General features: G+C 45.6%; 2 protein-coding genes across 3 annotated transcripts in view; both read left to right on the forward strand.

Moving 5' to 3' along the window:
- Nucleotides 1–7795, forward strand: part of SLC22A16 (solute carrier family 22 member 16) — a 37336-nt gene extending 29541 nt beyond the window's left edge. For both annotated transcript variants that reach the window (XM_054195483.1, XM_054195482.1), the window contains exon 8: nucleotides 2757–7795. In XM_054195483.1, coding sequence (XP_054051458.1) covers nucleotides 2757–2969 — 213 coding nt within the window. In that variant the 3' untranslated portion in view covers nucleotides 2970–7795. The remainder of the gene's footprint in view (nucleotides 1–2756) is intronic.
- A 3724-nt stretch (nucleotides 7796–11519) lies between these two features.
- On the forward strand, nucleotides 11520–23768 carry DDO (D-aspartate oxidase). Its single transcript, XM_054195493.1, has 5 exons — nucleotides 11520–12424; nucleotides 17306–17508; nucleotides 17706–17814; nucleotides 18612–18788; nucleotides 21828–23768. Exons 2-5 carry the CDS (start codon nucleotides 17337–17339, stop codon nucleotides 22393–22395), a joined length of 1026 nt encoding a protein of 341 aa, XP_054051468.1. The 5' UTR covers nucleotides 11520–12424; nucleotides 17306–17336; the 3' UTR covers nucleotides 22396–23768.
- The last annotated feature ends 1340 nt before the right edge of the window (nucleotides 23769–25108 follow it).

The raw sequence follows: 25108 nt of genomic DNA on the forward strand, positions 1-25108 counted from the left end.
AATAAGATCACATTTTAAATCGGTTCAGAGCCATCAGATGTAGATATAAATAGCAGACTAGAATAATCATTTGTTCTCAGAAATAAAAGTATTATTTTGTATGGATATTTAATTCAAATTATCTTTTGTTCTAGACTAAATGTATTAAGTCCTGGTCTTAGACCACTGTGAAATTAAAATTCTTGCTCCAGGTAGGGAGGAAGACATGAAAATTCATGGTAAATCTTTTTTTGAAGTTATTTATGGTAGCTGTTAGAAGCTGCTGTCTGTACTGAAGTGCTGGGAATACTTTGAGAGTTTGACTAAGCAGAAAGTCAGAGTTCAAATTAAGACCCTGAAAAAGCAATTAATTTAAGCAGGTACTCCTGTCAAATTAACTTCAATGTAGCTTACACATACTTAAATAGTTTATACAATAGTACACTTTAAGCCATAAGCATTTAACTCATTGACTATATCAGAAGAACATTTTGTGATGGTGAAATATATGTAAAATAGTACATACAGACAAAATGTACACATTTGTTATGAGCAAGAAAAGCTTGCTCTTCATAAGCTTCTTCATAAATTATGAAGAAATATGCCAAGGTAAGACTGCAAAAGACTTGCTTTGCTAAGTGTGGTTACTGCCCCTGAAAAGGTAGATGACATTTAAAAAGTCCTTTTGTTAATATACTGTGACTTAATTGTTTCATATTCCCTCTTTCATAGGAAGTATTGGAAATTGCTTTGTAGGGCTAGGGAGAAGGGAAACACTCTGAGTTAGTTGGCATGCAGCAGCTTTCACATTGGAAAAAAGAACGCTAAGATGTGGTGGAATAGAGTTAAGAGAGCTGAGATGAAAAGGCAGGAAAGATGGTGGTGTGTACGCTTACAGAATAGTGAGAGTCCGCAGGCGAATAAGAGGTAGGTTTATGAGGAAGGGAAACTTGAGAAGAATGCAAAGTGTCTAAAAGACTAACTGAAAAGGAAGAGACAAACATACTCAAAGCACAGAGTGTTGCTTTAACCTTCTGTTCTGATGGGCATCAGCAGTAACCCTGTTCTCATAAACTCCAAATGTACGGGTAGCCGTAAGCTTCAATATCCTTAGGAGCCCTCAGTATCCTCAAACTTACGACAGCCTAAAGGATAAGCATGAGACAGGTTACTGTGGAATAGCTGCCATGTGTCTTACTATGGCAGAAAATCATGTTTTAATAGTGGAGAAGAATTTTGACACTCAGAGGTGAGACTTTAATATTTTGGAATATATTTTTAAATATAATTCCTGCCACATATATATGTCCACAAGCATTTCCCTCAGTTTGCTGCTCAGTGCCATTTCCTCTGGTCCTGTTACTGCTAGAATGTTTTTTTAATTTTTTATGATAAAAGCATGACTATTTTATTTTCACTGTACTTTGCAGTATTCAATGGTATTTTGCTTAATTTTTTATTTGTCAGCCTCTATAATTAATCCAAGTGCAAAAAGAGGAGTGTATGCAGTGTGCATTCTGCTTCTCAAAAGAGTGTTTCAGACAAGCTGTCCTTTTCTTTTGGAGGGGGGTGCAAAAGCAGCATGGTACATGTGCATGAAAATAGCACTGTTCAAGGTATACAATGGAGAATTCTGATTTTAAAGCACCTTTCTGACTTAAGGAGAAAGCCTGGTTGAGCTGCAGATGGTAGTTGACCAGTTCTTGTCTCAAGCTCTGTGGGAGAGACGTAGGCACAGTAATTCCAAATGCTGTCTCTCACACTCGGAAAGAAAGCATTAAACAAACAGGACAGACCTGAGAATCAGCACAGGGCAAGATAAGGATAATACAGTATCAAAGTGCACAGTCATAAAATGGAAAAATACTGAGTCCAAGCATGATGTACTCTGTGGAATTATTTCTATCAAGAGATATTCGAGTCATTTATAACCTGGCTCTGGAAGAATGTCAGCGTTCTAATGCACTTCTGTACTTCAAAGGAGGAAAGTGTAAATTGTTCTCATTGAGCAAGGCACAGAAATGAAAGGAAGGAAAAGATACTCCTGGAGCATGTGTGTGCTTCTGCATCTACCACACACGATCCTGATGCTTGCAACACTTATCATTTCGGAACTGTGCACACCACAGACAAAACCGAGATGTGATCCCAGTGCAAACGTCAGTAGATGCCTACACCTCTAACAGATCTTTGAAACTGCAGTTTAGCAAAGTATTCCTGTTGAGAGCCAGATTCATTATCTGCTGAGGAGCAATCCTGAGCAGGGATACGCTCTTCTGCAGCTCCAGGCCAACAACGATCCTTACTGAGACATTCTCATCTGGCTATGTGCAGGAGGAACAGGCGCACAGGAATAGGTTCAGGAGCTAGAGTTCAAACTGAGATCACAGGTAGCTCTATGAACATGCATGTAAAAATGTATGCAACCCTAGAATCAGTTCTTAAATATATACCTGATAGTAGAAATACCAAATGAAGATACATATATATATATATATATATATGTTTTCTCAAACGGAATTATTCCTGCTTGCACTGCATTGATCCCTTGTGGAACAAAACACTTCACTTGCTCTTCATTAGTTCCTCTGCATAATCTTTCATTTATACAACAAAAAAAGTCAGATCTTTTATACAGTCAACATTTAAAACTTACCATTTTTGCTTTATGTTATAGTTCCTAGTGCTTTATTTTAAATGTACTTTCAAGTAAGATCAAAGATATGCATAACTTGAAAGACATTTCTACCTTTACAGCTACTGTTTGTTTCTTCTAGTTGCTTGTTGGAATCATGGCTCTTCTGAGTGGAATATTAACAATAATGCTTCCAGAAACACTGGGAAAACCACTGACTAATACTTTGGTGGAAGCTACAGAAATGGGAAGAAGCAAGAAAAGCAGTTCAGGAAAGACGCCACCAGCACACAGTGGTGTGGCATCAGAAAAGATAGAGATGTTTGGTCAAGAAACAGTCAGCACTGAGAAATAAAGCAACAGCATAAGTGGCTGTTCCCAATTTTAATCATGATATAATTTATAAGATATTTTTATTCAAGAAATATGACTGTTCTATAGTATCTGTGCCTTTTAATTTTTATCCAGTCTTGCCTTTTCAACAGAGCAGGTATATAAAACCTTTTCCACGTGACTGGGGTACTGCAGAAAATTTGACAGGATTTCTAGATCCTTTAGAAACCCTGTCTTGCTTGCTGTGACCAGTTGGAATGATTATTCTAAATGTTGGAACCTGCCTGATTGCACATGTGTAAAACATATGCCAATTCTTTGCCTCACATTTTCTGCAGTTAGATTGTAAACCCAGCACAAAGTGCCTTGTCTGCTCTCATCCTGTTGCAGCTGACAGTTACAGGCTTGAGACTTCAAAACATGGTAAACTCAAACAGGTATAATGCAAGAGAGAAGCCCTAACATTGAATCAAGTCATATCAATAATTTCAAAGCCCAACTAATTTATTCTCTTTTTATTTTCCAATTTTCTACTAGAAAAGGTGCCATTGCTAACAAAGGAAAGTATTCTGTGCAACCGCTTCTGATTGAAAAAATAATACTAAGTTTGCAAAATGTGCAAATAGTTTGTGTACTCTTCATTCTGTTGAATGGCAAATGTATTTTTATTAGTGGTTTAGAAAAAATTGTTCACTGGATCTACTGCTGCCTTAGTAGGTTCTTTTTAGTTTAGGTAAAACTAAAATGCCTTTGAAAGTCACATTCATTCCAGACCATTATTTCAGTGTTCCCCTCTCACTTATTTCAGCTCAGATCGAGCATCAGATTCTTCATCATTTGCAAGAACTACACCAGCAACTTTGCCAAATGCCTCCACCTCAGGCCTCAGTGGAGCAGAATAACTGACAAATGGGTCTTATTCAGGCTCTCTGCACAAGGTGGAATTCATTATAAATGAATGATTAGTAAACATGGTTTCTACACACCATTTTTCTCATAGATCAGCTGTCTGTAGCTCTTTTCCTTATACCACACAAAATCAATTAGAAAAATATAATTTGAAAAATATAATTTAAAAAATGGTAGCTGGAGGACACTGATCAATAGAAGAGTTACCAGTTACTCTAGTAGTTTTAGTCAAAGTGTCTGTAAGTGTCCTACTATTGTTACACCTCATGCGTGCATCAACACTTCCTTGCTGGTGCAGTGATCGTGCCCTATGACTGTGGACCACAGAAAACTGATAGATAGGAATGCAGCATACTGGCTATTTTTATGGCTTTCTGTCCCACTCTGCCTTTTTCAGTCTACCTCCAGACCTGGGGGGTTTCTTCCTTGCCTGAGGATCTGTATCTTCTTCTCTCGACCACCCTTGGTTTGAGAGGGGTGATACGTGAACTTTGTGTGTGTTGGGGTTCAGACAACCCTCTTTTGCTTGGGCTGCATAAACCCTGTCAGCCCTGGTTTGAAGTCAGAGTTCTTCTCTTCTTAGGCACCTATTGCCATGCCAGCCGATTTAATCTCATCAAAACAAGTCTTTCCTTGTTTACTTCTTTGACATATACCTCAAAATAAGACATCTATATTACTGTCGATAAGTATTCTATATACTGTAGAGTTTAATGGTCACATTTTTCACAGCCATATTAGAAACCAGAATAATGGTTTATATCCCCTTATAAAAGATTTTTTTTCTTCACTGTGCTGTCCCAGAGTGTCAAGTAGAATTTTGGTCCTGGTATTAGGACAAAATCATATCCTATACAAGGACTAACATGCTTCAAAGCCAAGGAAAAATCAGTAAGTTTAGGTTCAGGGAGTTTCTGTGTGGTAATTACACAGAAAGCTGAAAGGGATCGTTATGCTCCCTTCAACTCTGTGGGTGTTCCAGGATTTGCAGAGAAAACCTCCCAAAAGAACTGCATAGAATACTATGGCTTCTGTCCAGATATATTAGTTCAGCAAAAGCATGTGCTTAACCTTACCCGCGTGAGTAATCCCATCATTATTCAGAGAACGACTTGAATACATACTTTGATGACTGAAGATAGGATGACTCACAAGCTGTGGCTTTTTATTTTGCTGAAGGTCAGACCTGGTATTCTTCCACTGCTTTCAGATCCCCCTCCGCTTCCCAGAGCAGAACAACTCTCCTTATCTGCAAGATCTGTCACCAAACCCCGCATGCTCTGCCCTAAACAGGGGTTTAACCATGCTAAAAAAGCAAATGTCATGCAATAGACACAACAAGGAATTAAACTGGTACTGTCTGGTATTGCAACCACCTCCCTCCCCTAGAGATCCAAGTAGTCACGTTATTTTGGGTTTCTTTCGCACTGATATTCCCTCTTTTATTAGTACAATGTCCTGTCTTAAACTCCTTAGTCTTGAGTGCTGGGGGCAGTACAGTCTATTTCTAAGAAGATACTAGAGAACAATTAAAATTAATTTTTTTACTTCCTTACCTGCCAAACCCCCCTGAGCTGGGGGTTACCCTGCTAAGAACAGTCAATATGTGTTATGTGTTCCTTTGACTTGAGGGATTCAGGACCTAGTCATCTGTAATTGGTATACATAAGGTAAAGAAAAAAAAGAAAAAAGCAAAAACTTAAATGCACAATGATAGTGAGCAATCCTTACAGGCTAAAACTTAATGATGATTCTAAAACACAATGTAGCTCGATGGCTTTTAATCCCGAAGGCCAGTTCCTTCTGTCACTGAAGTCAGTTGGTATTTCGTCTTTGATTCAAGTGAGACCTGAATTTCCCTGAACAAATGATGTTACCTTTTTCCCTGGAAATAAAAAGGTTTCTGATCCACATGTACATCTTTTGTGATTTTATGCATTAATACCTTAGAGGATTCCTTGAGGTATCCTATTCTTTAATGTGAGCATGCATGTTACTGTAAAAAAGGAAATAGCACGTCTCTATGTATCTAGCATTTCTGTTTGTTTTTTCCATATGGACAAAAATATGTCATACATTATAAACATAGCATAGACAGGGTGAGTTGATTTCTTTCTCTTAAATATTCATAGATTTTCTATTGAGAACAAATGCTTCTGTTCCTGTGGGGCATATTTTCCTCTCGTTGCTTATAAAAAGAATTCCTTTTCATAGTTCCTTATGCGAGTCCTTAAGCTCTTTTATGTGTCTATTCGTCATCTCTCTCTTAGTGCAAATTTATTGAGCTGATCAATGTCTCTGGAGTTACCTAATGTTTTGTGGAGATACTGCATTAGAATTCTTATCTGTCTTAACTGCTGGTCACTATTGCACAATGACAGATGTTTTTGTCCTAAATGCGATATCATATTTCATTAGACGGTCTTGCAGTTTGTTAAGGACATACTTTCTAGGTTAAATATAGGAATGAGAGCAATTGTCATTAGTTTAATGATAACTAAGAAAAAATAGTAAGTAAATGTGTTTGATATTTCGAATCTGTATTTTAAAACGATGTGAAAAGATGTGTTTTCTACTTTAAGAGCTCAATTCAATTTCTTTGTGCAAATTTCTATAGTTTAAACAACGATGTAGAAAAACAATAGCTATGCAAATCATGTGCAGTCCGTCAAATGCTTTGGGTGGTACCCTGAATGTCTGAACAAGGCAGTGGATCCTGCCTGAAGGCCGAGGGATTTTTGTGTAACAGCTCTGTGGAAACAGAAGATGGTCTGACATCGCAGCTCTGTGATGGAGTGGAGGACTCATTGGCATTCTCCTGTATCTTTCACAGCTTATTTTTACCAACTCCTTAGGTGCAGTCACTTAGGAAGCCTCCGCAGCATTGGGCTCAGCAACACGCAAGGCCTGTCAGTGCCTCTCACAAGGTATAAAAAGGTGAGGTCACTTGCGTCACAGAGGCATGATGCCAGAAAGGCATTTGTGGCTGCAAAAAGCAGGGTCTGAGTTCATCCTATGCCCTTTACAAACCTCTTAAAGATGCTTGTCTGAATCCCAGAACAGATTCATAGGGATTAATAGGGATTCAACAGATTAAATTCAAAGATTAATAAAAATCAGCTCTGGAGTCCTCAGCACAAGAAGGACATGGACCTGTTGGAGCGGGTCCAGCGGAGGGCCACAAAGATGATCAGAGGGCTGGAGAACCTCTGCTGTGAGAGTTGGGGCTCTTCAGCCTGGAGAAGAGAAGGCTCCGGGGAGACCTTATAGCAGCCTTCCAGTGTCTGGAGGCGGCCTGCAAGAAAGCTGGGGAGGGACTTTTTACAAGGGCATGTAGCAATAGAACAAGGCGTAATGGCTTCAAACTGGAAAAGGGTAGATTTAGATTAGATATTAGGAAGAAACTCTTTACTGTGGGGGTGGTGGGGCACTGGAACAGGTTGCCCAGGGAGGCTGTGGATGCCCCATCCCTGGAAGTGTTCAAGACCAGGCTGGATGGGGCTTTGAGCAGCCTGGTCTAGTGGGAGGTGTCCCTGCCCATGGCAGGGGGGTTGGACCTGGATTATCTTTAAGGTCCCTTCCAACCCAAACCATTCTGTGATTTTGTGAAAAATATGAGTGTTGACAAAAGAACAAGATTATTCTATCAGGAAAAAAAATCTAGTAAATGCAGCCAAGCAGTATCCGCATTGCTACATCTCTCCTGAAGAAAGATTAAAGCACATCTATGTACTGGCAAGCTAATAATTTTGTCCAAGATTCTGTACCAGGTGAAGTGTGTGTTTGGTAACATGGGGGAAGGAGGTGCTCATAGGAAGGAGTTTGTTTGCTCAGAATATGTGGTTTTAATACAATATATGTTAATGGCTTTTTAAATGAGTATTTATTATCTGCAATTAGGTGCAAGAATAAAATCAAATACATGTTATTTTATCTTTACACCTTTACGAAATTTAATGAACTCCAATCACCAACTCTCAGTTTTGTACCGGCTCCTTTGTAGGAAGGAGCTGGGCTGGTGCTTCGGCATTCCATGGAGATCCCATGGTTTAGGCTGGCAAGTATCATGTGTGTGTTTTTTCCCTGTTTGTGTTTGCAGGTGTAAACCAAGGTTGGGGTAATGCGTTAGGTGGTGACTATGATAAAATGTGCATTAAAAATGTGCCATGTTTTGCATTTCAGATGCAGGAAGAATATGATTCCTTTTTGCCTTTATTTGTAAAAGCTGGCTGGGGCAGCAGTCCCTCAGACACATTCAGTAGTGACAAAAATAGCTGCAGGTACTGTAGAATGGGCATGAGTTGGTCAGAAAAGAGAGTAGGTTGACTATAGGAGTGACAAAACAACATAACTTGTAACCGCTTGGTGTTCAGTCAATGTGAAAACCAACTGTAACTTCCTCCTGCAGGAATTAGAGTGGGCAGACAGCGCAAGGAAAATGAGAATTGCAGCAATTTATAGCCCTATTCTTTGTGATTTGTCCCCTTAGTCTTTCTGATGAACCCATTTATTTTCCACTTCCCTTAATCTCTAATTAGTGCAAATTACTCAATTTTCCATGCATATTTTATTAATTTTAGTGTTTTCTGATCAAGTTACACCCATCATTCATGTTTTAAAGGCTTTGTATGTCCTTGCCAGGTGATTTGGGTTCCTCCCTGAAAGTAACCATAGTGAATGGTTCAAATATTTGTTTGCTAAAGTTGAGAAATTTGAATCGTCCCTGATATACCAATTTCAAGAGCACTGAGTTCGATCAAGCTGATAAAAATCAAGCCTAAAAAGTATATACCTCAAATGGGGAAATATCCCTTTTTTTTTAATATGACTAATGTATAAAAATGATTGCAGAGGTTTGTACACAAAACCAGCTCTTTCAAAGAAATTACTAACCTAGCTTTATGAACAATCAGAAATAATGGAGAATATCTCATTGTCGTGGTTTTGGCTGGATTGGCCAAGCAGAACAACAGATGGCCGTCCCCCACCTCTCTCCTCAGAGAGGACAGGAAGAGATAAGGAGATTTACGAGTTTAGAAAAAAGAACTAGACTACTTTAATGAAAATAATAATAAATAAGGAAATAAGAAATAATAATAAAATAAAATAAAAAGTATACAATATATACAAAACCACATCCAGCTCCCAGGATGATGATCGCATCACCAGCAGACACAGGGAAAGTCCCAGACTGGAGTCAGCGACGGAGAGGAGCTGAATTCCGGAACTAGAGTCAGGAATGCTCGGATCGGGATCAAAGGCAGACAAACAGACAGGGTCCTCCTCAGACGTCGGCCATTGAAGAAAAAACGGGCCAGAGCCCCCTTGCCCCTTTGATCCCTCAGCTTTTGTACTGAGCGTGATGCAGATGGGATGGAATACCCCGTTGGTCAGTTTTGGGTCACCTGTCCCGTCTGCTCCTCCCTGCAGGTGGGACCCCTCTACGCTTCTCCGCTTCCGACCCTCGAACGGGGCAAACAGCAAAGCGAGCTGACCTTGGTTGTTATAGCAATAAGTCTGAGCAAGAGCCTGTGTGCATACCATTCCTTGGTACAATCAGGTCTTATCACTCTGGGAGTGAACAGTTTCTGAACAATATGCTGTTAATTTCAGACTTTAGTCAGTTAGGAGAGGCCCAGCTAAAAAGTAAAATTACAGATCAGAAAATTGGTTCTGTTTTACCTCAAACCAGGACACTCACTTAGTAACAAACCAACTCTTCTCTCTCTGCATTCCTGTCTAATACACAGGCTTGGATACTGCTCAGGTGTTTGTTGCAGGTAAGTAGGATACAGCCATGGAGTGCTCACAGGCATCTGGTTATTACTGTTGCCTCATAATGTTCCCTGTGGAGATGAGCTGACTTGTACAGGAGTAAGAAAAAAACAGCACCAAGGGGTGATTCTTGTGAAGAGTCTTCCACAGTCTCATTGCCAGTGATAAGAATGAAAAGTGTTTTTGACTGAGGTGCTCATGAACATAGCAAAAGAACCAGGGATAAATGGGCAATCTCTCAGTAAATATTTTCACTAAGCTTTTCAGTAGGAATGTCAGTACTGCTGGTTATCTTCCTCATATTGAGAGAATTCCCCCAGCAGTAAGTAAACAACATGGGAAAACAGCAAAATGAGGAACAGTTTAACCTCTTTGCTGAAATGGTAACTTTCCATGGACACTGATGCTTGACTTGATCTTTGAACTGGTCAAAGAAGTGATCCCTGTCATTCATAAGATGAAAAACAAGTCAGCAGTGCTGTGTTCACAGAAGTCGTTTCTGCTTATCGTTACTGCTCTATCCAAAAGAGTACACAAACCAAAGGGAACGCTAAGGTAAAGAGAAACACTCCTTAAGCACTGCTGGAGCTGGGTTGGTGGTGTGCTGGGTTGCCACTGCCGGTCACTGTTCAGAAACAGCTCCAAGTCCAATCAGGGCTGTGTTTGTTCTATGCCAGAAGGCTGGCACCCCCTTCCTGAGTATCCAAATCACGACTCGCGCTCAGCCAAAGGATACAATAGCCACTCTCACAGAGTCTGTCAGGAGTGTTCTCAAAACACAAATAGCTGAATGTTGCACTTGGAATACCATTTAGCCAATTATTCGTTAGTTCAAAATGACACACTTTGCGCAATACACAGAATAACGTATACACAAACATCCAGGGGCTCTTTAGCTATTGGGATGATATGCAGAGCTTCTTGTCTGTCCTTGTGCTTTTTCCCACCTTTCACGAGACAGCACCAACATCTGTAGCAAAAAACTTGTATCTTGAAGGCCTTAATACAGAATGGCTAATCTTCAGTTAATTAGGGCTCTGAGAGTTAGAGCAAAGAGGCTCTATATTGTGCTGTTCATTTCAGGGAAGAGTAGAGGTAAGAAAGACAATGGCAGCACTAAGGAGTTGAAATTGTTTCCCCTTAGAGATGCCTGCATGGATAAACAAACACTTGTGGTGGGAACTCACACATCTAGATTACACAGAAAGGACAAACAAAGCTTTTTGTTCATTGTAAAATATGGTGTACCTTATTTATGGGCACTTTAGCAAAACTCACTGTATTCGCCCTTCCAAAACGCTTTAGCCCATGGAAGAGCAAGAGTTTCTCAATGAAATTACTGAGTTGGTATCCCAAACCAGCTTGCATTTCCTGAGTCTAAGACACACTGGGAATTCCCTGAAGCATTCAGCCCTGCACAAACATCCATCACAGAAAATTTCAATCCAAATCATTCAAATGTGGCAGAGTTATAAGCAATGAGAAGTAGAATCTTAAGAGGAGAAACAGCAGGTAATTTTAATCTTAGCTGGCACTGCGACTTCTGTTTATATTTGTAGGAGGAGAGATTTCCGTATCTGAAAGGCTCCTCTCTACAGCTATTGCAGATATCCTTAAATGACTTAAAACGGTATACATTTGACAATCAATACACCAAACCCATCAAGAGTTTCATTTCTAAAGAAGCAAGCTTTCTTCATTCATCTGCCTTTGCATCTGTCGTATTCAATACCCTGTTTTCATATCTTCTCAAAACATTCAGAAAAGTCCAGCTATACTATAATTTTGGCGAAATTCTTCCTTCTTCCTTTCACCATTAAAGGAAAAAATGCTAAAAATTATGCATCTTACAAAGGTCAGAGATTACGTATGTATAATATATCATGTCTTTAGTCTTACTACTAAAGAACACAGCTAGACTGGGAGGTGAGAACAGCTGGTGGTGTGTTGTGCACGCTGCTGCTGGCTGTACAGATGCCCTTTGGGTGGCTGCTGCATTTAAATGGCTACCGAGAAAAGGCATGTGCTTGGAAGATCCATTGCAAATGCTGCTCGACGGGGCTGGAGGGGCGCGGTCTGCAAACACTGTCCTGCTGAGCCTGTTCAGGGACGAAGGCTCAGGCTGGCAAATATTAGCCAAAATGTCCTGCCGATGGCAAATGCTCTGGAGGCCGACAAACCCTGGTATACATTTTCACCCTAGTGATCCTGCAGACAGGTTTGTATTTGACAAACTTGTGGTTTTCTGCTGAAAAAAAGGTTAAATCTGAACACACCTGCCTGGCTGTGCTCATCAGGCATTTGCGGTTTAGCAGGAACCTGCTCGTTATCGACCTGCGATGACTGAAACGACCAGGTCCACGGACACGCCGTCTTTGTGCCACCCTGACTGCCAGCACGATTGCTCAGGCACTACGGCAATCTTAAGGCAGCTTCAGAAACATACAGAACATAATTAATTATTTGCAGGGGGAGGGAAAAAGACAACGCATTCCCTGCGGGACAGCGGGGCCCCTTGAGCCTCCTCTGGGGAAATCGACAAGGAAAAAAAGTTCTCGGCCGGCGGTGAAGGGCACGGCCCCGGCCGGGCTCTCCCGGGAGAGGTGCCAGCGCTGGAGGCGGCCTTTGCCCCGGCACAAACAGCTCCTTCATTAGCGGAGGGACGCGGAGCCGGGGGAAGGGGAGCCGCCGGCGGCCCCTGCGCGTCCCCCGGTAACGCGCTGCGGCTTCTCCCGCTCCGCTTCCCGGGAGGGCGGCTCTTCCAGGCGGGACCGGGGGCCTTCTCCTCACCAGGTATTGCCTTCTCTTCCCCGCTTCCCTTGCCGGTTGGCTTGGTTTTATTTGGACCGTACTTCCACTCGAAGAGGGAAACGTTAGACGCCGGAGCCCTTTAGCTGCCGAGGGCCGGGGGAGGCGCCCGGGGACCTGTCGCTGCCCCGGGGACTTTCCACCGGGCACGAACCAGCACCTTAAGCCCGGGCAGGGAGGGGTTTCGGCGACTCAGAGAGGCGGCCAGGCGGTGGCTGTGGCGTGAGGGGTGAGCCGCAGGGTTGGGCCGAGGGTGTGGGGTCCCTGCTGCCCCGCGGGCTGCTAAACCTCGGCTTCTCCCTGCTTCCCCCCTCTCCCCGCACGGGAGAGGGAAACGGGCTCAACAGCCCTCGCCCTGCGGGAACGGGCAGCACAGACCTCTCTGGGTTTGGAGAAAGGCAAGAGCATCGCCTGGCGTGTAGGTGCTGCTGGTGGAGGTTGCTGTTGTTGGTAGCTTATAGGGTGGGTATAACCAAGCATCCTTTAGGAGGTATTTCCCGTGCATGCATATGCAAACAGGTCTCTAAAAGAGGAGCTGAGGCCTCCCTGGTAGCCTCAGGGTCTCCTGTGAGGATGGCTTAGAGATACCCGCTCTCTGGCAGTGGTGCTGTATGTGCAGAAAGGCTGAGGGGATCCCAAGGACCCTCCAGAATCCCTTGTTCGGTGAAGACAGAGGATCCTCACCTTTGTCCTGTGGCAGGTCCTGAATGTACATCTCACAGAGCAGCCCAAATGACAGAAATGGGACCAGGCCACTGTCAAAAGGCCAAAATCAGGCCCCCCTCCTCAGCAAACCCCCAGGAATGGATTGAGCTTCATGACCATCTGTATCTACCTCTAGCAAAAGATTCTGGCAAAACCCCTCTCTGGCATCAGGCAAAGGGAATCAACACCGAGGGCGCTTGTAAATTGGGGGAGTGAATAAATAAAAGAGGGATCTGCAAAAAAAGGAAGGGCGAAAATTCTCCATGTCAGGCACAGACTGAGATGATGGGCACAGCCACCCTGGTGGACGAGGATCCCCTCAGGCAGTTCAGAAAGGCTGGAACCTTTGCTCCCTGGTACCGCAGGCTTCAGGCGATCCAAAAAAATGTTTCAGCACTTCGCTATGGGGAGTTAGTTCCAAAAAAACCCCACAGGACTTCAAATGTGACAGCTTTGGGTTTTCTTTAGTTACTTCCTCTTGAGCCATTTTCTGGTCAACAGAACAGTCGGGCTTTTTCAAGTGTTCATCTGGGTGTGTAAATTCATTTAGTTTGGTAGGTCCGCTGGGTTGCAACGCAGGCTAAGAGCAGCCAGCCTGCCAGGGAGGCGTGACATGGAGTTGGGCCACAGGGGGAAAAGGGTACAGCGAGGGGCTGTGCCTGTAACGCAAAGATGCCAAAGTGAAATAGCATTCGTGCAGCTATTCCAGCTGAGGGATGCCGGTTTCCCTGGGTCCGCCACAGCCTGAGGGGCAGCCTGGAGGCACCGCGGGCCAAGAGGCTACAGCTGGAGCTGACAGTGCATGTTCCTCTGTGTGTGTGTGCGTGTATGTGTGCTGTTGACCAGTGTATTTATCCACATCGATCACGTTATCCACTGCTAGAACGAGGTTAAGGCTGAAGGTTAGTGGCACTCAGTGGAGATAACACAGCTACGTGAGGCAAGAAAGAATAAGGACCGCCTGGCATCACATGAGGCTGATATTGTCTCCTCAGCTGCAGGAGTTGGAAGATTGAGTCACGTCACAAAACGTTGCAAAATTGTAAAAAATATTGTGGCCTGGAAGGAGCAGGAGGGTGGCAGGGGCACAAAGCCCACGTCAGGCAGCCAGTGTCCTCTTTGCTGGAGAATTGCAACTTCAGGTGGCTCTGTCTGGCTTCCGTCCCATTCTTCTGACACTAAGAAAGGCCAGAGAGCTAAATGGCACCTGACACCCTTCCCCTCCTCCCCTCCTACAGTTACTGCAACTGATTTGCTTTTTAAATGCTGATTTTTGCAAAACCCTCCACACAAGCCAGTCTGAGGAGGTGAGAAGTGTGTCACCCCCCACACAACCCCTGCTGGCATTAAGCTGGCCTGCCACATCGCTAAAAATAGTGTTTCCCCTCCTGTGCCCTCCCATCAAGGTGTAGGGCTCCCTGCTGGGGCGGGCTGCGCTGCCAGGGCAGAGCCCCGGGTGATGGTCCAGCTCCCAGCCGGGTCGGTGGCTCTCCGAAGCCCGAGCTGCGCTTGCTCATGCCAACACGTGCAGCTTCTGCTTTGCACACGGTTAATTTTTGGCTCATGAGCACATTCAGCCTTGACGTGCTCCGGGATTACAGCAGTAAGTGCTAGAAAAATGGCGTGTATGGATGGGTGCCCGTCATGGCCTTCTGAGCCATTCCCACAGGCTCCAGCGCTGCCGTCAGCTCCTTCCCACCCTTGCGACGTTGGGATCAGTTGATATCGAACTGGCTTGTCTGCAAAAATCCCATCCGAATTGGGAAGATTTGTGAAATCTGAGCCTCCGCCAAACCGCAGCTCCCCTTTCTTCCCCAGCGGCGGGGAGGTCAGTCAGGAAACTCAATCTCCATCGCAGTCCACGGGCTTCAGCGAATGAGAGCAGTGAGGGGCAGCCGAGAGCATGTCTCCGGCAGATGCGTAATGTACTTGGCACGTATGTTCCAGCAGGACTATGGTGGTCCGTGGACTGCCGGGAGCCTCGCTGGGCGTGCTGACAGCCACACGCCATTTCCACAGCTGCCAGTGCTGAGCGAGAAGGTTTGTTAATAAAAACAGGTTTAGAGATCTTTCTCAGAACCAATTTTCATGAAAAGGGTAATTTCAGCATTATTAAAACTCCCCTAATTTCTTGTTACTCTTCTTTTTTTCTCTTTTTTTTTGTGTTTGTGGGTGGCAGTGGTGCAGGCCAGCGGTTCTGGTTCAGGGTTCATCTGTGCCCTCTTCCCCTGCTGTGTGGGCACTTCTATAGTGGGCTTGCGAAAGGAGATGTAATAATTAACAGGGAGAAAGGTAAGCACCTCCCTGAGAGGACAAAGAGAGGTTGTAACAACCCTTGGCTGTGACGCAGAAGGAATGCAGTGATGGGCGATGGTGCCTGCTCCTCTCTCCCTTCCTACATAGTAGGGACATCAAATTTTAAGTAGTAAAACCTCAGGGGTAAGTGAGAAGCTGTGTGAAGGGTTGCGAGCAAAGATGTCTTAAATAAACCTGACCCATCATACTCCCACACAGTCCGTCTTGCCTAAACTTACATCAAAGATGCCAAAAGCCACAGGAAGATGGGAAATCAGCCCATCCTTGTAACTGCAGGCACTGCATTCCAGAAGAGGTTCTCGGAATGCAATTAGCGAGGCTGGATTTCTACACTCAAGGAAGACCGAGTCCTTAAGGGAGCAAGACCAAAGGTCTATATCACTCAGCATCCCCTCCAAGAGTCAATATTGGTAGATATTCCAGGAAAACGTAAAAGTCATAGGCAAAGGAGATTCTCCCCCAACATCCCTGCTCAGCTTTTGGCAGTAACCCCTCGCAGGAGTGCCCGAGCCAGCAGGTGCGCCCCAGCTCCCCTGTTTCAAAGCTGCTGAAGGGTTTATCACCTCTGAGATTTCCCGGTCTCTTTTTGGGCCCATTTAGTTCCTGGCTTCGGGGATTTTGCACAGTGCACTGAGTTGGAAGGTTCAGTTGTGCTTCATGCCTCTGCCAGTGTGAAACCTGTTCGCTGGTCGTGGACGGGCACAGAGGCTGGCACATCGCTGGGACGGGCAGCCAGGTGAGTATCAACCAGGAGCTGTGCGCCACTCACCAGGGCAGATGCCAAGCTCCAAAACTTGTCCAGGACAAGGGAAAATAGAGATGCTGCACCTCCTGGAGTAGCAAACAGCAGCTGAAGATGCTGAGGAGTGGAGTGGAGCTGCTCCAGGACATAAAGCAGGTTATAAAGCGAGGCAGAGAGAGGAAAATACACAGGCTCTTGGGGCAGCAAGGTTGGCTGGCTCGTGGGGACCACCATGTGCTGCCAGGAGAGTGTGGCAGCCTCGGATGCTCACAAATCTGTCCAAGGCAGTGGGTCACGCTGGCAGGTACGGCGGTCAAAGGTGGGTTGAAGACCTCGGGTCACTAGGGGCACAAAATCCCCAAGGGTACAGGTAGCTTCTCTTCCCACACTTTTCCCACCAAGGCATCATGGCCCAAACAATTTTTGGATGTGGGAGTGTAAACAGCCAGGCTGTACCTTGTGAAACTATGCATTTGTGTTTAATAGCTAAAATTCACGTTTTCTAGGGCAGAACTAGTCAGGTAACCCAGTCCTCAGGGTCAGAGGAGGAGCCCTGCACCGCAGGGGAACGAAGATGTGCATGTTAAGAAAAACATCTTCCACAGTGCGCTGGACCCTTTACGTAACCAATTTGCCTCCTGTGTGATTTGCTTCTGCTGCCCAGGCAGTGACGGACCTCCTTGCTGGAGATCCTGATGTTCAAACTACCTTTTTGCTCATGGTGCCCCAGAGCTCCAGCTTTTGCCCCTGACACGATGGAAAACTTGACGGGCACCTCAGTCCCTCGGGTTTTATTGAAAAAGCCTTGCCCCAGATTGCCGCGGCCTGAACACCAGTGCTGTACGTGCAGATCGCTCTCTTGCCCTTTGCTCTTGTGCCGAGGATGGGGTACTGGCTGTTGAAGTACTTCCCAAAAACTTGTTGTCATACCTGAGGATGGTGATTTTTTTAATCCCCCCCTCAGTCTTGGGTGGGTGCAGCAGTTAGTCTTCAATTACCTGCCCCAGGGGCGTTATGTTACATCTTGTGTGGGTATTTCATAGCCTGACGAGGATGTCTGGCAGGGATATAGGTGACATGGGGTATGTTATTTCCAAATGCAGGTAGGGACCTCTCTGGCTCTGCATCCTGGAGATGGCAGCACCCAAGGTGGCAGTGGTTGGCGCCGGAGTCGTCGGCCTGTCCACAGCACTGTGCATCGCGGAGACTTGCCCCAGCTGCTCCGTGACCGTCCTTTCAGACCAGTTCAGCCCCAACACAACGAGCGATGTCGCAGCCGGGATGCTCATCCCTCACACCTACCCAGGTGCGTGCAGCCCGGCGTGGCATTGCCTGTGGCACCGCATGCGGCTGCGTGCCCGGGTGTGCGGCGATGCACAGAGCTTCAGGGAGAAAGGTGCTACAACCTGTGCTCCCCGTCTGTCCTGTCTCCTCAACACCGGCTTGTGCGCTTCTCTTCTTTGCATTATTCCTCTCTGCACGTTTGGTTTTGTTTACATGCAGGCACACCGATCCACGTGCAGAAGCAGTGGTTCAAAGAGACCTTCACTTACCTTTTTGCCATCAGCAACTCAGCCGAGGCATCAGAGGCTGGCATTCACCTCGTCTCTGGGTAAGAACAGCCCCCCAGGGCAGCCTTTGGTACATCTGTGCTGTGTGCTGGACCAGGCAGAGAGGTTTTCCTTGCTGGAGGTCAGGCGTATTCCCTGCATGGAGTAGCTCTTATGACCATATTCCCAAGAAACTGCATCGCAGATGCTCAGATACTATGTATTTTCAAGCAAAATTCATGCACAGGTGTACACAGAGAAACCACTCTAGACTGGCCAGCAACAAATATCTTCTCATAACTGATGTTTTCCATCCTGTCATCTACCAGCTGCTTGCAGCAGGGGTGGTCTCCATAGGGATGGGACTGCAGGACCTTCCAGCTTCAGCAACTAGGTATAGGGATGCAATTGGCGTGTTTATGCTGCCTGTTATGTACACAGAAATTCGCCTCTTGGGCGCTTTGAGGCTGGGCACTCCGTAGCTTTATGGGTACCCAAAAAAATATGCCCAGGTGTGCAAGTGGCCCTACATGAAGGTCCAGCCAGGGTGGCCGCGGCCGTGGTGGGGACACTGTGTGAGGGGGCTTTGTTCTTCCGCAGCTGGAAGAACTCTCTCCAGTTTATTTAGCCCGTGTGCCACCCTCAAGCTGGGCTATGAGAGCCCCCTGACCGTTTGCCAAGGCGGGTGTTGCAGCAGCAGGCAGCAATGTTTCCCCACTGCTGTTAACCTTGCAGAGCTGCACTGATGAGTGGGAACAGGTTCCTGAGTTCCTGGGTTTGTGCTAGGGTTGCCGTGACACATAACATGGCAGAGCAATAGCGGCTAAGTTTTGCGTTTTTTTTCTCTGTGTCCTTTTAGGTGGCAGGTCTTTAAAAACACTCCCAAGGAAGAGTTACCTTTCTGGTCAGACGTCGTCCTGGGTTTTCGATCAATGTCCGAAGCAGAACTCCAAAAGTTTCCGCAGCACCAATTTGGTCAGGCCTTTACGACCCTGAAATGTGACTGTCCGCCCTACCTGCTGTGGCTGGAGAAAAGGTTGGTTTTGTTGCAGGCTGGGCACGCAGAGAGAAACCCAGGCAGAGGGAGCTGGGGGGCAGCTGGGGACTCCTTGGGAGCCTTAGGGTTGAGCAAAACTGTAAAAGGGCTGTTTCTCACTGGGGAAAATGCAGCAAGCTTTTCCTTGGGGAGAAGCATGGGTAATAAATACCCCATCTTTCCAAAATGCGAAAGGCCCCACCTGTGCAATGTTCACTTTCTACCACTGTGGCTGTACAGTGGGGCTCAGAGTGGGAGCACCTCTGGGCACAGGACCGACATAGTCACAGGGGCCACACTTGGCCAGCCAGACCTTGAAAGTATGTCGGGAACCTGCCATGTCCTAAGAAAACTCATTTGCCAAACTTCCCAAATGCATCCCTCTGTTCTTGAAGATCAACCCAACCCCTGGGAGAAAATGCATGTCTGGGCAGATGTCTTATTTGTGAATACTTTGCACTTAAGAATTAGCTGGATTGATTCATCTCAAATTTGGTCATTTCTTAATCCAGTCAGGTGAAAAAAGGTCAAATAGCATCATCTTCTAACAAAAATTTTGGAAATGTTTGCCTGCACGAGATGAGTGAAGCACTCACTACGAGGAGTTGTCGCTTCAAAATTCACGCCTGGATTGACGTGAAAGTTAGAAAATTGGGCAGTTTCCAATTTTTTCACAAAATATATGGATTTCAGAGAATTGTAGGAGAGTCGGGATGCAGAGCTGAAAAGGTTCTGACACCTGGGGTGTGCATTTAATCCGCTTAAGTACCCTTAAAATGAGCAACTAGTTGTCTCTGCTTGAGAGAAAGGGGCAGGCTGCAAGCTGATTTGAGGTTAAGTGAAGAGACGTGTACCGACACTGTGGTACAAATTGCCAGCTCAGCCAGCTGCTCGGATGCCTTTCATCTCACTGCAAAACGTGAAAAACCGTGTCCTGTGGCTGGGATTACTCCAGTGGCACCAGTGCTGCTTGAGGTCTGTGCCGCCTCCTCGGTACACACGCACTGTCATGTTTCATCCCTTAACAGAATCGGAAACCTCTGCTGAAGCACAACCAAGTTGTTCAACACATTTAGTGTCCACCATGTGACACCTGCTGTCTCCTTATTCCTGCTGTAGCTTTCTTATTGCTCAAAGGATGCAGTCTAGTAAGACGATCAGGCTCCTTTACTTTCTCTTCTCTCTGGTGATGAGAAATGAGAGCATATTAAATGTGTAACTAATTCTCAAACCCCTAGCGACCTGAGCAGTATTTATAGACCATTCTCTTGGCAATCCACAAGGAAAATTGTTTCTGTGCCCCCCTTGCTGGTCCAAAAATGGACTTCAGGAATTTTTTCCTGCTTGCTTGCCTGAATTCAGGAGATTTCAGCAGTTTTTTTATTGGTGTATTTTTTATGCCATGATGGCAGAGTCCCAATTACAACACTTACGAGCTCTCCCAGCAAGTTGTCCCAGACAGAGCTGCTGCATGAGACCTCCCTGGTTCTTCAGAGCCAGCCTCAGCATCCTGCTGCCCCCAAACCCCAGCCCCCAGAGCACCAGCTGTGCCCTGGATCCCCGGCTCACTGCCTTTGTGGGAAACTGCTGCCTTTATAGGGAGGTTGATCACTTTGCCAGATCACAGCTGCCAGAGCGTTGCGGCAGGCAGGACTTCCCACTTAGTGCATCGTCATCGCAGATCTGTTCCCGACTTGCTCGTGCTAAAATCCTCAGCAACTTATTCGTGCTAAAACCACCCCAGCACCTGGATCCAGCTGCCAGCATGAGGTGACTCCACCTCATGTCAAGCTGGAATACTGTGTCCAGCTCTGGAACCCTCAGCACAAGAAGGACATGGACCTGTTGGAGTGGGTCCAGAGGAGGGCCACAAAGATGATCCAAGGGCTGGAGCAGCTCTTCTATGAAGACAGGCTGAGAGAGTTGGGGTTGTTCAGACTGGAGAAGAGAAGGCTCCAGGGAGACCTTATAGTGGCCTTCCAGTACCTGAAGGGGGCCTACAGGAAGGATGGGGAGGGGCTGTTTGCAAGGGCATGTAGCGATAGGACAAGGGGCAATGGTTTTAAACTAGAGCACGGCAGGTTTACATCAGGCATTAAGGAAGAAGTTCTTTACAATGAGGGTGGTGAGACACTGGAACAGGTTGCCCAGAGAGGTGGTGGAAGCCCCATCCCTGGAGACATTAAAGGCCAGGCTGGATGAGGCTCTGAGCAACCTGATCTAGTTGAAGATGTCCCTGCTCACTGCAGGGGGGTTGGACTAGATGACCTTTAAAGGTTCCTTCCAACCCAACACGTTCTATGATTCTATGATTCTCCACAGGGAAGGCTATCAAGCATCAGGCAAGTTCAGGGTGGAATTTGGCTTGAAATTGAGCTCAAAGACGAACCTCAAGAAGGGGTGAATTTGGCTGAAGGGCAGACATGGATGTATAGTGTTCTGAGCTGTCCTGGGTGTCTCCTGGCTGCTGCTCTAGAAGGGTGTGGGTCTCCCATGACACATCTGCCCAGCCTTTGGCAACATCCTGGGTACCTCAGGGCTTCGCACATGGCACTAGATGACAAAGTGGCTCCTGGTATCGCGGGGGTGAGTGGAGAATGAATGTGACAGTGTGTAATAAGCACAATAAAAGGGGTGTAGAACGATAGTGATGTCACTAGCAGAAGTACATTGGTGAATAAATCTGACATTTTTAAGCGTGCTTGAACTGTTAAAGCTTGGTACAGTTATAGAAATGAATCAATGAGACCATGAGGACCTTCCTGTCTGTCTAGGGTCTTATGCCAGACTCTTCTCTAATATTGATCAACTTGCTGTGACTTTTCCAGCCCAAACAAGCTAAAAAATAGATTTGATGAGACCAAATCAGACAAATCACAAACAGAAACCCCATGGCATTTTCATTGCTTTTTGTGCCATCTGTTGTTTGGTTTTGAGTGGTAGGTTAAAGGCAATCTATCTCATTTACTTAACGTGCATAACAATTACATGAGGGTTTAGTGGTTTCTTTTGTGCCTCACTTCTGGAGTCTTTTTGCAGGTTGAAAGCAACTGGCATCCAGATTTCCACCAGAAAAGTTGCAGACCTGTGGGAGCTGCACAGCGAATATAACATCGTTGTCAACTGCGCGGGCATTGGAGCCCAGCAGCTGGTGGGGGATGAGAAGCTCTTCCCCGTCAGGGGACAAGTACTCAAGGTTCATGCTCCTTGGGTGAAAAACTTCATCCGTGATGGGGATGGCTTAACTTATATCTACCCAGGGATACATAGGGTAACCCTAGGGGGAACCAGGGAAAAGGAGAACTGGAGTCTCTCCCCCGATCCCGGCACTACCAAAGACATCTTTGACAGGTGCTGCTCCCTTGAGCCCTCGCTGCGGGGAGCTCAGGATATCAAGGTGAAGGTGGGCCTGAGGCCATCCAGGCAGAGCGTGAGACTGGAGAGAGAGGTCTTGAGCCAAGGAGGAGTTAAGCTCCCAGTGGTCCACAACTATGGGCATGGGGCAGGTGGCTTTTCAGTCCACAGGGGCACAGCCAAAGAGGCTGCTCGCTTGGTGGGAGAATGCATTGCAGCCCTACAAGGCTCCTCATCGAGGGCCAGACTTTGAATCCCAGAGGTTTCTTTTCCATTTACAACAGCCTAGTGTTGCATCTCCTAGTAGTAGCTTTGGGCTTTTATTCCATTACCTAGGAACCTAAGACAACAGCTTGTGCCATTGCAGATGGTTGGTAGCAGCTCACCTGGCTTCCAGCTGCCACCTTGGAAAGGCATGATGGGTTGATCCAAGTATTAGTCCGGCTGTCCTTCTCCTCCATCTAGCATTGTTTCTGCCCTGGGCAGTTCTCCTAGCCTCATATTAAGGAGAAGGCAAGATATGTAAATATTCTTCACATAACAGGGATCAGATTGCTGCAGTATAATATCAATAACATCAATTTACCATTTCTTCATCTGCATCTAAAGGGTATCGCATGCACTAGATTCAGTAAAAGCTAGTTCTCTCCTCTGTTACCAAATCTAATCTAGTATTACCCTTGCTCCTGACATATGACTAACAAACTTTACCATTTTCCATGTGATTTACAAGGAAAAGAAAACCCCACACAGTGCTGCATTACAGTGCTCCAGGTCAGCTCTTACAGAAAGCAATGTCAGGTCACTGTCACGCACAGTGATCAGGCAAGCGTGATTTTAAGAGCAGGTCTGTGACACTGATCACTGCATATTACACCACAGGGAACTTAACATAAAGTTTCTTTGAGAGGAGGTTGCCCCGTATGAGCTACAGACTTGCGCGTCTTTCCTCACACTTGTTTGCAAATGTCTTTTTTTTCTCTGAGCCCCTCAGATTTTGTTGTCAGACACAGATGATTTCCCTCCCTCCCCGGCAATGGCAGCATTGACACGGCCTCTGTTCTACGGTAGAGGATTTTTCAGGACGGGCTGGGGGGTGTAAGGATCTCTTCTTTACTTCGCATCAGCACTGGCTGCTTTCCTTGCAACAGCTGATACAAATAAATTGGTGACAAACCAACAAGGATCTTAACACCAGCTTCACTTTCATAAGGGAGAGAAAAGCCATTTAAGACTAGATAAGCACTCTAAAGACAAATTTGTCTGTACGTAGATGTGAGCGAGCCCCCCTGCCATAAGGAAACTGAGCCACCAACGTCAGCTGAGCAACCAGCTGACCCTCACTCCATGGCGGAGGCTGAGCTGGACTTTACACTCCCCTCAGTAATTCAAGCCCTTTGATGCGGCTGAAGATAGTCACTCCCCAAAACTGGAGCTTACTGTCAAAGTGCAGGTCTGACTGTTAGTGATTAATGCTCTCATCAGATTCTAAATGGCTCATTCAAGAGCGATAGCATCCACTTTTGACTATTTTTTTTGTCCTCGCAAAACAAATCAAAATCCTTCAAGAATTCACACGATTAAAATGAACCGACAAATAAAGTTCTAATAACAGGATCAAGATCACTTCTGTAGTGTTTTCTTTCATAAACAAGGGGTTTGCCTTTCATTTGGGATAGCCTGACAGCGCCAAGAAAGGCCATATGCAGACATGGTTGCCAACTCCTGCTGTTCTCAGGGGGGATGAGGACAGTTATCTTTCCCAAGGGACAGCTGTCGAAGGAAACGTCATCAAATTAAATTATAGGTCAATTAGTGCCTGGGATCGGCCTAAGATAGCCCTGCCTTCAGCAGTCTTGCCGCCTTCTCCTCAGCTCTGCAGGCTTATTTTGCACTCCCCCTCCCATCATTTGTCCTTTCAAGAATGTACAAGAGGGCAGAGCGGCTGCTTTTGGCAGCAGTGTTGGCGTAGGACTTGTCAAAATGCAGCTTTGTCCTCAGCTAACAGGGAACAGAAAAAATACATGAAAAAATCATGAGAATGGGTTATTTTTTCTTTATTTTAATCTTAAAAAGTAACAAACAGTGCATCTTATCCAAGAAACTCTGCTAATACTAATGGGGTGCTCATAGCCCCATGAGAAACCAAAGGTCTGGTTGTGCACTTCTGCTCTCCAGGATAGGGGGGTTTCTTCTAATTTACTTCTAAAAGTTGTCTGTTTGATAACACTGGGGAACTGGGTTCATCTGCAAGGCCTATCAGTCTGGCACCCTAGCTCCGGCCATGGTTAGAAGTGGAGAAGGTCACTTCTAGCATACCCTGGCCAATTCACCTGAGGGGTAGCTTAGTGTTTTATAGGTCTCAGATGATTTATCTTCCACACATTTGTCTGATTGCTTCTGAGGCCACGTACAGCAATTTTGTAGTCCCTGACGTCTCGTGACAATGGGTTCCATAACAGGAGATGCTTCTTTGCCCAGGTGCAGAGCTCCTTGCCTTCATGTTTGTCTTGAATGTGGATGGTGCCCCTTTCATGCATTTTATCAGAAGTGGTGACTAGTTATTCTCCATGACCCTTCTTGAATTTACAGAGCTGTACCACTCTCCCTCTCGGACTCTTCTTTCCCACCTTGAAGAATCTTGGTTTACGTAGCTGCTACTTGGTCTTACTTGTTGTCCATCTTTATGACTTCCTCATTCTACCGTACCCTTTTTGAGATGGAGGGTCCAGACCTGCACACGGTACTCATGGTAGAGGCTGAATCCTGTATTTAATGAATGACATCTCACTTCCCTTCATAATAACTTCTAATATCCAATAGTTTTATAGTCACTAATAAGTTTTTAACTGCCATTTGAATAAAAATACCTAACTCCAAGATATTTGTCCTGAACAGTACTAGGTGGTTCAGAGGCCATTGCTGAGACTGGGTAGTGAGGGGTCTTCTTCCAGGGTGTTGAAACA

This window comes from Rissa tridactyla, chromosome 3, assembly GCF_028500815.1.
Source record: "Rissa tridactyla isolate bRisTri1 chromosome 3, bRisTri1.patW.cur.20221130, whole genome shotgun sequence".
In the NCBI taxonomy this organism is placed as follows: Eukaryota; Metazoa; Chordata; class Aves; order Charadriiformes; family Laridae; genus Rissa; species Rissa tridactyla.